Source organism: Haliotis rubra, unplaced genomic scaffold, assembly GCF_003918875.1.
Source record: "Haliotis rubra isolate DU_JTF1 unplaced genomic scaffold, ASM391887v1 Scf287, whole genome shotgun sequence".
NCBI lineage: Eukaryota > Metazoa > Mollusca > Gastropoda > Lepetellida > Haliotidae > Haliotis > Haliotis rubra.
Window position 1 is genome coordinate 86,865 of NW_025766954.1, and position 14,577 is coordinate 101,441.

General features: G+C 42.4%; 1 protein-coding gene across 1 annotated transcript; it reads left to right on the forward strand.

The window, feature by feature from the left end:
- Nucleotides 1–3,039: 3,039 nt before the first annotated feature.
- Nucleotides 3,040–14,577, forward strand: LOC124281643 (solute carrier family 40 member 1-like). The gene is made up of 7 exons (XM_046717577.1): nucleotides 3,040–3,248; nucleotides 4,130–4,197; nucleotides 5,764–5,923; nucleotides 6,529–6,771; nucleotides 7,667–7,876; nucleotides 8,437–9,240; nucleotides 14,072–14,577. Exons 1-7 carry the CDS (start codon nucleotides 3,185–3,187, stop codon nucleotides 14,353–14,355), a joined length of 1,833 nt encoding a protein of 610 aa, XP_046573533.1. The 5' UTR covers nucleotides 3,040–3,184; the 3' UTR covers nucleotides 14,356–14,577.

Sequence of the window (14,577 nt, forward strand, 5' to 3'; positions counted from 1 at the left end):
TGCCGATTACCCAGATCTCTCCATCGAGCGTCTTTCTTAAATTTTGAAAGGTTGGGCTACTGGTTTTAATGCCATGATGAATTTAAGACTCGTATTAATGTGTTGAGTGTTAATGATTTACAGCATATCGAGGCCAGATCAGCTGTCTCATGAACCTGTTGGCGTCGAGGTATGACTTTCTAACTCCTATGTGGTCTAGCCTTTGTTGCTGGTGATCTCTTGAGCAGGTAAACGACTAACAGAATTATTATAACTGAGTCAAAAAAGAAACTTCACAAAATGTAATTTGAAAAATAATGAATAATTTTTCTCTGATGATACATCTATGTATCCGAAATGGGATCCCTATCTTTCGACTCTAGAAAAACGTTAGCAAAACCCACTCAAACCCATCCATTCGTCGTGCAAATGACGTTAGTGCCAAATCAGGTTTTGCACGTGCAGTCGATCACGTGATCTTCGCATCGAAGTTTTCTTCATATGCACGTGTTTGCATTGGCCTCAAGAATTGAAAAAACACTTTGAAACCACAGTTCTAACGGTACTTGAAATGCCACGATTGTCAAATGTGCAACGTGAACGTGCCGTTGGCATGTTGCAAGCGGGAAGATCAGATATTGACGTCGCAAGAGCAATGGGATGCAGCCGTCGTACTGTGTATGACTTGCCAGGTCGTCTACAACAAACTGGCACCACTTCTGATCGCCCAAGGTCGGGTCGTCCACGTGTGACGTCACGAGCAGAAGACCGTCATATCGTTCTACGTCATCTACGTGACAGATTTCTGCCGGCTACACGAACCAGGGCTGAGATGTTTAGAGGTCGACTGTCCTCACAGACCATTCGAAATCGGTTGCGGGATGCCAATCTCCATTCTTGACGTCCATATCGTGGGCCAATATTGACGCCGTTTCATCAACGTCAACGTCTGCTGTGGGCCCAACGTCACCTCCGATGGACCCAGAGAGACTGGAATCGAGTCGTCTTTAGCGATGAATCCAGGTTTACCCTCAGATTCACGGACGGCAGGCATAGAGTCTGGAGACGACGTCGTGAACGGTATGCCCAATGTTGTGTACTGGAAGTCGACAGATTCGGGGGCGGAAGTTGCATGGTGTGGGGCGCTTTCTGTGGGAACAACCGTTCCCGACTTTTGGTCATCCGTGGAAACCTCACAGCTGCTGCTTACCGCGACCAGGTGCTCACCCCTGAACTCGTTCCTTTCATGGTGGCTCATGGCCCAGGTCTACAGTTCCAGCATGATAATGCTCGGCCGCATACCGCGATGTTGACACGACATTTCCTTCAAAACGCTGGAATCAACGTCATGGACTGGCCATCGAGGTCCCCTGACCTTAATCCAATAGAGCACGTTTGGGATGCACTTGGGAGAAGGCTTCGTGGTCTTAGGAACCAACCTCAGAATTTGCAGGAACTTGGCGCTGCCTTGCAAGAGCAATGGCGCAGAATCCCCAACCACATGTTCACAAGCATCAGGCAGTCGATGAGGAGACGGTGTTTGGCAGTGGTGAATGCGCGGGGTGGCCATACACGATATTGAACTGAGAAATTTCGCATTTTTATTCTTGTGACTTGACATTCTGTATACCCATGTTTTGGAACGGCGGTGTAGCCTAATGGAACTGATTATGGCACTGTCAGTGTATCGAGTACATCACACAGATCTCAGCAATGAAATAATAACAATTTAACCATCTCACCATCTCTTGTTCTTTTATAGTGCCCTGAAGAAAGAATGTGAAGTTTCTTTTTTGACTCAGTATATATTGATGCAGAAAATGCTCGTGTTTTGAGCAACTATATTGCCATGATTCGCCACAGGCCTTTTCGGGTTAGATTTGTTCTTCAGCAACTTATTTGTAGTGAAAGGTGGCTGTGCTTGTCGTAAGAGTCGATAACGTGATCGGGTGGTCAGACTTGACCCATGTCAGCGTCTGTCAAATGTCTAGATGCTCATATCTTTCACTGGTCTGTCTGTTCAAATATTTAAAGATCATCGTCATATTGTTGGAATAGTCCTAAATACGGGCAATATACAACAAGCAAACCTTACAAGCCATCGTCTTGTAGCTCCATTATGGCTGACTATACCACAAAACTACATAGATGTTCACGCAGCCGCAGTTGGATGGACGCTTTGTTGTTTAACGCCGCACCCCAGATCCCCATCCTCCGAGTCATTCAAACCGTGATCATCACGGAGCCTCATCAGTAGCCTTCCTCATCAAGGAATAAACGTCGAATCTCAAAATGGTCTGTTACATCAACACTGTGGTATGACTTGAATGGTTCGACTGTTCAAACCCACTGACAAAATGTATGGGTGGCATCGTATCCCAGTTATGTAGATCAACACTCATTGTGTTTATTGCTTGTTTTTTTGGTGCAGATCGGACTTCTTACAGCCGGCATATAGCTGGAATATTGCAAATAAAAAAACCCAAAATTTAATCAATTAAAATAAAACTTAAATTAAATAAAATTAAATGAATAGTAAATATAACTAAAATAGAAAAAAAATCAGATAATAAATAAGTGAATAAATAAATATATAATGAACAAATGAATGATTGAGTGAATGAATGAATGAGTGTGTAAATGAATGTATGAACGAGTGAATACAACAAACATACAAGATATCAAGCACGTAGAGTGCATCGAAATGTTTCACCTTAAATATAACTATAAGCATTAATTGGGAGGCAGAGATTGTATGTAGAATCTTATGTCCAAGTTGTTCAGCCTTATTGAATTACAATAAACAAACCTTACTAAGTAATAAAAGAACAAAGTAAACACAATATGACAGCTGCAATATGATATGAGCCTTATCAAGTATAACAACGGAAACATACTGATTTGACTGTTCATTAAGCATTTGATCAATCATGTGATTAATGACAACATATATATTTATAAAAGAAACACATTGTAACTGAATGTTTTATGAAATGCTAAACAATTCATATCGTAGTTGTGTTCCTGTGCTTTGCTATTAGCTTCGGCGTGATTTTCATAACACACAGCATTAAACCGGAAATGAAAATACAATGCATGATGGTATTGGTCAATGAATATTGACAACGTCGATCGTGAAACGGCGTGCTTGTATTTGCTGGAATCAACCCTTTTGCTGGATATTCCTAAGTGTTGAGAAGTTAATATGGTTTCTGAAAAAGGCGAACATAGATGGTACAAATTATCAGAAGATACCGGACTTATCAAAGGTAAGTAAGCCTAAGCATTCCCTTCTACTACTACAACTACTACTACTACTACTACTACTACTACTACTACTACTACTTCTACTACTACTACTACTACTACTACTACTACTACTACTACTACTACTGACCCGTGAAGGTCCGGGTTAGACTGAACCATCAGTAACCCATGCTTGTCGTAAGAGACGACTAACGGGATCGGGTGGTCAGGCTCGCCAGCTTGGTTGACATATTTCATCAGTTACCAATTGCGCAGACTGGTCCAGACTCGATTATTTACAGACCGCCGCCCTATAGCTGGAATATTGCTGAGTGCAGCGTAAAACTAAACTCACTCACTCACTACTACTACTACTACTACTGGCGGTGGTAGTAGTAATAGTATTAGTAGTAGTAGTAGTCAACCATGTAACCGCGGCGATAGGATTTTTCAAGTATTTTTATTTAAAATATATTTTAATCGCGAAAACAGTTTAACATCCATTTCTAAAACGACATCAGGAACATCTTTTACTGCTTCAGAATCCATGGTCACTGTCAAATTGTGCAGTAAAATCAAAGAGGAAGCCATCAGCGAAAGGCACATATGACGTCATGTCACGTGATACCTGCTTCTGTTCATTAACTGTCGGGTGTTTCCGTAATAGGCGGAAATACGAGTACTTTTTACGTGTTTATTGCGATTTTTCAAGGTTTTTGTTTTAATCTGGAAGGTGACTTTTAGAATGCTTTTACCCCTATGAAAAACATTTGGCTTAAGTATTCTCCTTTAAGCCCAGTATATGTTATGAGATATTTACTCAGTCCTGAATCATTCACGTGATGTTCAAAATGTATGTGGATGATTAACAATAAAAAGTTGGTTTTTTCAATTATCATTGAAGGTGAAAAACCGAACACATCGAGAAACATCACCTTCCGGGTGTACTGCAGCCACTTCCTGTCCACGTGGGTGAGTTGAAACACGACATCAATATGAAACGGAAGCGACGCGGAAAGTGATGAAAATGTGATTGGTTAAAAATATTGTCTCCTTGAAATGTAAAATTCCATGAAAATGACTAATTCAGGTGTCAATTGGTTGTTTGGTTCCTACACCTGCGATCAGCTCCAGATGTTTTCTGAACAGAACGTCTGATCGAGACAGAAATGAAGCATGCAACTTTATGGATCAAACAATTAGTCAGATCGAGAGCGAAAAGACGGTGGTTCTTTTGATAAGTAATCAATGTTATGGATTTAACTAAAGTCTTGTTTATAGCAAGAGATGAGACGTTTTGGTGTAGATGCTGACTCCTTTATAAAACAAGTGACCGCTAGCATCTACACTTAACTGACTGACTGTGTTTGGTTTTACGCCGCTTTTAGCAATATTCCAGAAATATCACGGCGGGGGACACCAGATATGGGCTTCACACATTGTACCCATGTGGGGATTCGAACCCGGGTCTTCGGCGTGACGAGCCAACGCTTTAACCACTAGGCTACCCCACCGCCCCCATCTACACTTAAACGTCGCATATATTGCAATAAATAAGTTGTCAATCCTTAAAATGTGCTCCTCTTTATCCTGCCAGCTCCCAAATGGCACTTAGGAAACATGGTATTTGTTATTACTTTGCCTGTCGTTCAACATTAAGGGAATATAACAAAGACTGATTGGCTCAGAATCACTATAATGTATCCATGTTACACTTCGGCACAGTTTCTCGGCGAGCTCGCACTAAAAAACATTGTACACCTCGTCATGTGAGTGCAATAATCTTGAGCCCCTGTTAAACCCCATTCCACCTCACCTTGAGCGGTGGGGTAGCCTTGTGGTTAAAGCGTCCACTCGTCACGCTGAAGACCGGGTTCGATTCCCCACATGGGTAGAATGTGTGAAGCCCATTTCTGGTGTCCCCTGATGTGATATTGCTGGAATATTGCTAAAAGCGGCGTAAAACTTGACTCACTCACTCACCTCACCTGTTGGAAGTGTCTTATCGGGTCTCCATAACAAACTGAGGCATAGTAACTTAGTTGGCTTGCACGATAAACAGGAATTAGTCAGGACTGGTACGAGCAACTCACATCTTCATGTCCTACACTACCGTGTAAGTGTAACAAACTTGAAGAAGACGTTTTAAAACAAAGCTTATAATCACATTCACACATGAATACATTTAGTAACTTAAATGACGATTTCTAAATGACCACACTTTTTGTGGAATGTGGCGACATGAATACATTTTCGGGTTGTGATACTCAAACCTGAAAACACATAATGCAAAATTACCATATTTTATAAAATGACACAAAATTCTATGAAATAAATTGAGTTTTTTTTACAATACTTGGAATCCCATACCCGCAAACCTGCCTTGACTTCAGGAATATTACGTTGACACTGGTGTAACTCAAAATGTCTAAGGACATCTTCTGACTTCTAAAATATTTGTCCCCCGCCGTGATATTGCTGGAATATTGCTAAAAACGGCGTAAAACTAAACTCACTCTTAAATATTCATTGATGTAGGGGGATCAGATGTGGTGTTTTGGCGTCGGCCTGTTCCTCATCGAGCTGTCACCGACGTCGCTGCTCCTCACTGCCGTCAATGGGCTGGCAACGGGGGTGACTATTCTCCTGGCGGGGGCTCTGGTGGGCGCCTGGGTGGACCGCACCCACAGACTAACAGGTAGATCCAAAGTCTAGTAAGCATGGACTAACGGGTTTTATTGTCTAGAGGACATAGGTTAGCAGATAACCACAACGTCTAGTGGATGTGTGTGTGTGTGTGTGTGTGTGTGTGAGATATATCATCAGTTTTGTACACATGTACAAGGGGGTGGTCATTGATTTTTTACATGACATGCAGGTGGGTCCCTTTCTTGTACATAAATCTGTACATGCTTCTCCATTAAAATTATCATTACCCCACCCCCCTTAGCTATACATAATGAACGGTCTCTAAAGGGGGTTATTTTGTGTGATGGTCATCATTTTCAGTAACTGAAATTTCATCAACATTATTATGTATACTGACACAATCGTTATTGATATTTTCGCCGAGACAATCTCAATCGTCGTTTAATCCTCAAATTAAAGATGACTGTAGATACGACCGAGGCATCCCAGTCTCAAGTCGCACTTCACATTGATCCAAGGTGTGCACTGTTTGTTCGAACTCAACATTTTACTTATTTACAGAATGAGATTTATTATATAAAACATCGATTTTTCGGTATTAGTTTTTCCCATGAAATAAACACGTCGGTAATGATACAATGTTATCTATTGTAGCAGCGCAAGTATCCTTGGCCTTACAGAACACATTTGTGGCACTTTGCGCATGCGCACTGTGCATACATCTCTCGTGCCATGAACTTATCGTTTCTCTGTGGAACGGCAGGCTGCTGACGCTCTCCTACGCCTCAATCATATTCTTCGCTGTTTTGGCTGACCTGAGCAGTGCTGCCCGGATTCTCATTATTGAAAGAGACTGGGTTGTAGAAATATGCGGAGACGACAACAACAGGCTTGCAGGTGAAGAAAACCGGATGTTGTTTTCCGGACAAATCCAAACATTGTTTATCATCTTGAAAAAAGCTTGTCCACGTGAACAAGATTGATCATTAAAAGTTGAATAGTGTTCCGGCAACTAGGTGTAAATGGGCCTAGTTGCCCGAACACCTAGTAAACTTTTAATGATCAGTCTTGTTCACGTAACCCGCGTATTTTTCACGTTATGGAAGTTCCCCACTGATTTCTAAGGTTATCATCATCGGTGTAAAGACTCCCGAGTATGATACACGGTCCCCGAGCATCTCCCTTTATCCCTTAAGAAAATCACTCCCTTTATCCACTTCGACGTAAAATGACATTATCCGGTACAGTTCACTGGTCTCTTCGACAGTTTTTCGGAATTGTCGATGAACAGAAATAACAATGCTGAATTGTTCACTCTTTTTTTAAATATTCTTTTAAAAAATATGAAATAGTAGGGGCGTTGGAGTAGCCTGGTGGTTAAAGCGCCCACTTGTTGGATTCCCTACATGGGTACAATGTGTGAACCCGTGAAGATCCGGGTTAGAATTTGTCTTCAGTAACCCACGTGTGGTCAGGCTCGCTGACATATGCATGGCAGACACATGTCATCGGTTCCCAGTTGCGTAGGTCGATGGTTATGATGTTGAGTCTGGTCAAGACTGGATCATTTACAGACCGCCGCCATATAGCTGGAATATTGCTGAGTGCTCACTCGCAATATGTGAAGCCCATTTCTGGTGTCCCCCGCCAAGATATTGTTGGAATATTGCTAAAAAGCAGCGTAAGAGCATATTCGGTCGCTATAAAGTAGGAAGAAAGAAACCTACATTTTTTTCTGGACAAATATTATTGTAAACCCCACTTCAACATTATCTCGTTTGTTGGCCTCCAGATATGACCGCTACGCTGCGGAGGATGGACCTGGCCGCCCAGATCCTCGCCCCCATTGCTTCGGGGGAGATTGTGTACTTCTTCAAGGTCAGGAACGGGGCTTTAATCATGGCAGCCTGGAACGTAGTCTCGATGTTCATCGAGTACTATCTTCTGTGGAAGGTCTACAATCAGGTTCCAGCTTTACAGAAGGAGAAATACTGGCAAAAAGGTAAGGATGCATTTTACCGGGTCTCTTACTTACCTTACTTCTACAAAATGGGTGTGTGACGGGTGCTGCAGTCATTGCAAGACATGCTTACCCTTTTCGCGAACACACGATGTCTCCACTGAAATCCTTTTGTTCAATTTTTACCGTTTTTGAAAATGATATACTCTTGGAATGTATTACACTCCAGGTCGTGTACACATTACCTCTACCTTTCGCGTGCTACATATTTACGAAAGTTGGATTCAAACACATCTCTGATTTGTGTGATTTCTGCCTAGTGCTTTGAATGTCAAAGTGAAGAAAATCAGTCAAACGCTGGTAACTACGTCCAGACAATCCAGTGATTAACATCATGAGCATCGATCTACGCGATTGAGATACGATGACATGTGTCATCCAAGGAGTGAGCTTGACCACCAAATCCTGATGTCACGCGAATCAAAGGAAGACCAAATTTAATCCGAATCTTCACGGGTACTTTATTGGTAAAATAACATTACGCAGCTTCTTATGAAAACAAAAATGAATATTGAAACTGTTTTCTCATTTTCCTACTTTAGATGATACAACTGACAAGTCCAGTCACAAACCATCACTGGATGCTCTCAAAACAGGAGAGAAATTCAAAACCTGTGCTGGGAAGAACAGTGAGTATATAGCGCTGACAGAATCGGGATACCCAGTAACAACTACCCTCATTGAAAACAAGGAACAGGGAACCGTCAACGAAACCAAGAACAACACAAAGCAAGGAACCAGCTGTGGGTGTTTCCGGATCTTATGCTCGCCCGTCGTCATAATCTACACTGGCTGGAAGACGTTCATGCAGTACGACGTTGCCAACGCCGGTCTTGGTCTAGCGATGATGTACCTGACGGTCTTGGGGTTTGACAGCGTCACCAGTGGCTATGCGTTTACCCAAGGAATATCTGAAGGACTGCTTGGTCTTGCAATGGGATCTGGCGCCGCCATTGGGATTCTTGGGACTTTGGTCTATCCAGTTTTGAGACATCGCATTGGGTTAGAGAGAACGGGTCTGATTGCCATGACACTACAGATTGCCTGTCTGTTCTTGTGTGTTTTGTCCGTTTGGTCACCTGGAAGTCCATTTGACCCCTTTTTCTTCTTACACCATGATTCCCCCTCCAATGTGACTAGTGACAACTGTACGTCGCCATTATACTTGACAACAGCATCCAGAAACATTTCCGGACATTCTGATGTGACAGTCGACAACTGTACTTCCTTGACTAACTTGACGGCTTCAGGATCTTCTGGTGCCATGACAACAACAACCCCTTTGGTGCTGAAGTCTTACGTTTCCATTGCTCTTCTGATAACGGGGATCATCACAGCTAGATTTGGTGAGATTTAAAACTGGTATTCTCAGGTCATGATTATATGACGAAACCGTTAAGAGGTTAAGATCACGTGACGAGCAGTATGTTTTTGGCTAAAACTTCCATCAGTCCATGGGCTGAGGCAATGTTATTATCCGTTTTACACCAAACCAATCCTCATTTCTCAGCAAACTAAGCACTGTCTGAAAGGATGTTATTTCTCAAACACATTTTCTGGAATTTCCCAAGATTAATAAATCGTATGTCTCTTACAGACAGTCCTGCGCCACATGCTACAATTTGAGTGAGTGAGTGAATTATACTTTTACGCCGCTTTTAGCAATATTCCAGCAATATCACGGCGAGGGATACCAGAAATAGGCTTCACACATTGTACCCATGTGGGAAATCAAACCCGAGTCTTAGGCGTAACGACCCGTGAAGGTCTGGGTTAGAATATTGGTCTTCAGTAACCCATGCTTGTCGTAAGAAGCGACTAACGGGATTATTGAAAGAGACTGGGTTGTAGAAATATGCGGAGACGACAACAACAGGCTTGCAGGTGAAGAAAACCGGATGTTGTTTTCCGGACAAATCCAAACATTGTTTATCATCTTGAAAAAAGCTTGTCCACGTGAACAAGATTGATCATTAAAAGTTGAATAGTGTTCCGGCAACTAGGTGTAAATGGGCCTAGTTGCCCGAACACCTAGTAAACTTTTAATGATCAGTCTTGTTCACGTAACCCGCGTATTTTTCACGTTATGGAAGTTCCCCACTGATTTCTAAGGTTATCATCATCGGTGTAAAGACTCCCGAGTATGATACACGGTCCCCGAGCATCACTCCCTTTATCCCTTAAGAAAATCACTCCCTTTATCCACTTCGACGTAAAATGACATTATCCGGTACAGTTCACTGGTCTCTTCGACAGTTTTTCGGAATTGTCGATGAACAGAAATAACAATGCTGAATTGTTCACTCTTTTTTTAAATATTCTTTTAAAAAATATGAAATAGTAGGGGCGTTGGAGTAGCCTGGTGGTTAAAGCGCCCACTTGTTGGATTCCCTACATGGGTACAATGTGTGAACCCGTGAAGATCCGGGTTAGAATTTGTCTTCAGTAACCCACGTGTGGTCAGGCTCGCTGACATATGCATGGCAGACACATGTCATCGGTTCCCAGTTGCGTAGGTCGATGGTTATGATGTTGAGTCTGGTCAAGACTGGATCATTTACAGACCGCCGCCATATAGCTGGAATATTGCTGAGTGCTCACTCGCAATATGTGAAGCCCATTTCTGGTGTCCCCCGCCAAGATATTGTTGGAATATTGCTAAAAGCAGCGTAAGAGCATATTCGGTCGCTATAAAGTAGGAAGAAAGAAACCTACATTTTTTTCTGGACAAATATTATTGTAAACCCCACTTCAACATTATCTCGTTTGTTGGCCTCCAGATATGACCGCTACGCTGCGGAGGATGGACCTGGCCGCCCAGATCCTCGCCCCCATTGCTTCGGGGGAGATTGTGTACTTCTTCAAGGTCAGGAACGGGGCTTTAATCATGGCAGCCTGGAACGTAGTCTCGATGTTCATCGAGTACTATCTTCTGTGGAAGGTCTACAATCAGGTTCCAGCTTTACAGAAGGAGAAATACTGGCAAAAAGGTAAGGATGCATTTTACCGGGTCTCTTACTTACCTTACTTCTACAAAATGGGTGTGTGACGGGTGCTGCAGTCATTGCAAGACATGCTTACCCTTTTCGCGAACACACGATGTCTCCACTGAAATCCTTTTGTTCAATTTTTACCGTTTTTGAAAATGATATACTCTTGGAATGTATTACACTCCAGGTCGTGTACACATTACCTCTACCTTTCGCGTGCTACATATTTACGAAAGTTGGATTCAAACACATCTCTGATTTGTGTGATTTCTGCCTAGTGCTTTGAATGTCAAAGTGAAGAAAATCAGTCAAACGCTGGTAACTACGTCCAGACAATCCAGTGATTAACATCATGAGCATCGATCTACGCGATTGAGATACGATGACATGTGTCATCCAAGTGAGTGAGCTTGACCACCAAATCCTGATGTCACGCGAATCAAAGGAAGACCAAATTTAATCCGAATCTTCACGGGTACTTTATTGGTAAAATAACATTACGCAGCTTCTTATGAAAACAAAAATGAATATTGAAACTGTTTTCTCATTTTCCTACTTTAGATGATACAACTGACAAGTCCAGTCACAAACCATCACTGGATGCTCTCAAAACAGGAGAGAAATTCAAAACCTGTGCTGGGAAGAACAGTGAGTATATAGCGCTGACAGAATCGGGATACCCAGTAACAACTACCCTCATTGAAAACAAGGAACAGGGAACCGTCAACGAAACCAAGAACAACACAAAGCAAGGAACCAGCTGTGGGTGTTTCCGGATCTTATGCTCGCCCGTCGTCATAATCTACACTGGCTGGAAGACGTTCATGCAGTACGACGTTGCCAACGCCGGTCTTGGTCTAGCGATGATGTACCTGACGGTCTTGGGGTTTGACAGCGTCACCAGTGGCTATGCGTTTACCCAAGGAATATCTGAAGGACTGCTTGGTCTTGCAATGGGATCTGGCGCCGCCATTGGGATTCTTGGGACTTTGGTCTATCCAGTTTTGAGACATCGCATTGGGTTAGAGAGAACGGGTCTGATTGCCATGACACTACAGATTGCCTGTCTGTTCTTGTGTGTTTTGTCCGTTTGGTCACCTGGAAGTCCATTTGACCCCTTTTTCTTCTTACACCATGATTCCCCCCTCCAATGTGACTAGTGACAACTGTACGTCGCCATTATACTTGACAACAGCATCCAGAAACATTTCCGGACATTCTGATGTGACAGTCGACAACTGTACTTCCTTGACTAACTTGACGGCTTCAGGATCTTCTGGTGCCATGACAACAACAACCCCTTTGGTGCTGAAGTCTTACGTTTCCATTGCTCTTCTGATAACGGGGATCATCACAGCTAGATTTGGTGAGATTTAAAACTGGTATTCTCAGGTCATGATTATATGACGAAACCGTTAAGAGGTTAAGATCACGTGACGAGCAGTATGTTTTTGGCTAAAACTTCCATCAGTCCATGGGCTGAGGCAATGTTATTATCCGTTTTACACCAAACCAATCCTCATTTCTCAGCAAACTAAGCACTGTCTGAAAGGATGTTATTTCTCAAACACATTTTCTGGAATGTCCCAAGATTAATAAATCGTATGTCTCTTACAGACAGTCCTGCGCCACATGCTACAATTTGAGTGAGTGAGTGAATTATACTTTTACGCCGCTTTTAGCAATATTCCAGCAATATCACGGCGAGGGATACCAGAAATAGGCTTCACACATTGTACCCATGTGGGGAATCAAACCCGAGTCTTAGGCGTAACGACCCGTGAAGGTCTGGGTTAGAATATTGGTCTTCAGTAACCCATGCTTGTCGTAAGAAGCGACTAACGGGATCGGGTGGTCAGACTCGCTGACTTGGTTGACACATGTCATCGGTTCCCAATTGCGCAGATTGATGCTCATGCTGCTGATCACTGGATTGTCTGGTCCAGACTCGATTATTTACAGAGCGCCGCCATAAAGCTGGAATATTGCTGTGTGCGGCGTAAAACTAAACTCACTCACTCACTTAGGCGAAACGAGCAAACCCTTTTACCACAAGGCTACCCTACCGCCCCGATACATTTTGAGTATCTGACACGCCTCATGAATCGGGTCGAAACCAATTACGGCATCTTCGGAGATAACAGTTCGATGGTGTAGCATTACAGTATAATGTCAAAAGCTCCGGTTTGATTCCCACAAGCACATTTCTGGATATATTTAGACATTGTTTGAATCCCATTTCTGGGACATTGTTTATACTAGATATAGAGTAAAAATCTGAAATCAAATCATTTGTAAAGCATATAAAAACAAGTATCACGAAGAATGATTATATTTTTAATAAAGTTAACATTTCTTTCCAAAACGTAAAAATACTAATCGTATTCCGTAAACTACCGAGAGTTAATGAGCATAGTTGCTATACCTTGACCCGACGTCATGGTGGACAGTTTGACTTGCAGTCGTTCGCTAAACCAGTACAGTGCTCAGTAGCTAACTAGCGTTCGCCTTGTCATCACCACCAGACAAGAACACCCATGAAAATGTTTAACTATTGCACAGTAACCTTACACATATTCTACTTATAAATAGTAGATGTAGGAGTGTTTTAATGTAAACAACACATTCAACTCTACCCTCACGTTTCTTAATATAATGAGTACTTATCTAGTAAACTATGTTTTTTGGAGACAGTTATTCTTATGTGATATGCGCAAGGTTACGTAGATTAAAGCTTACCATTGTTGCATTGTCGCTTGTGATGTCTTAAAACGCCAAACAATAAGCATAGGAGTGCAGCTTAATTGGTTTCTATACAAATCAATGTGATGTACTTACTGTACCTGTATATTGTTTACCGTCTAGTGATGGTTGGTTCAGTAATAACTGCCGTTTAAACACTTGTAAGATGTACATCATTGATCACTAGAGTGATAAATTGATTTATCTCCTCTATAGCTGGTACACAATACAAGCACGATCGGGAGGTGGGGTAGCCTAGTGGCTAAAGCGTTCGTTCGTCATGCCGAAGACCCGGGTTCGATTCCCTACATGGTTATGATGTGTGATGCCCATTTCTGGTGTCCCCCGCCGTGATGTTGCTGGAATATTGTTAAAAGCGGAGTAAAACTATGCTCACTCACTCACTCATAACATTTGTTGTCCTAATGACACTCTTGTGTTCCAGGATTGTGGATTGCAGACCTGTCAATCACTCAGCTGTTTCTTGAACACGTGGCAGAAAGTGAACGCGGGGTCGTGAATGGAGTTCAAACGTCGCTGAACAGAATGATGGACATGTTGAAATTTGCCTTGGTGGTAGCCCTGCCCAAGACGGACGAGTTTGGATATCTGGTGATAATATCGTTTGTGTGTATATGTATCGGGGACGTGTTGTATATGACCTATACAAGGTCAGCCAGAGGTCACCTGCTTCCGTGCCATTCTAAGTGTGGAAGATCTGAAGATTAGCCTTGAGGAACTGATCTGTGCTGGACACAAGATTAGGAATGCACACATGCACATTAGAATGTTGTATTTTGTTCCTAAAATGTTAAATTATGTTATTGATTTGTTCAGAGTGCAAACTGTTTAAGATAAGGTATTTTGTTTATTTTTGTGTTCGCTGCTTAACTTCGCACTCAGCAATATTCACGCTACATGGCGGCGGTCTGAAAATAATCGGGTCTGGAC

Excerpts from the sequence above, each read along its gene's own strand:
- LOC124281643 (XM_046717577.1), top strand. The coding sequence starts at position 3,185 with ATGGTTTCTGAAAAAGGCGAACATAGATGGTACAAATTATCAGAAGAT. Across the intron at positions 6,772-7,666 it reads CGACAACAACAGGCTTGCAG|ATATGACCGCTACGCTGCGG; the intron begins GTGAAGAAAACC and ends GTTGGCCTCCAG. Across the intron at positions 9,241-14,071 it reads GATCATCACAGCTAGATTTG|GATTGTGGATTGCAGACCTG; the intron begins GTGAGATTTAAA and ends CTTGTGTTCCAG.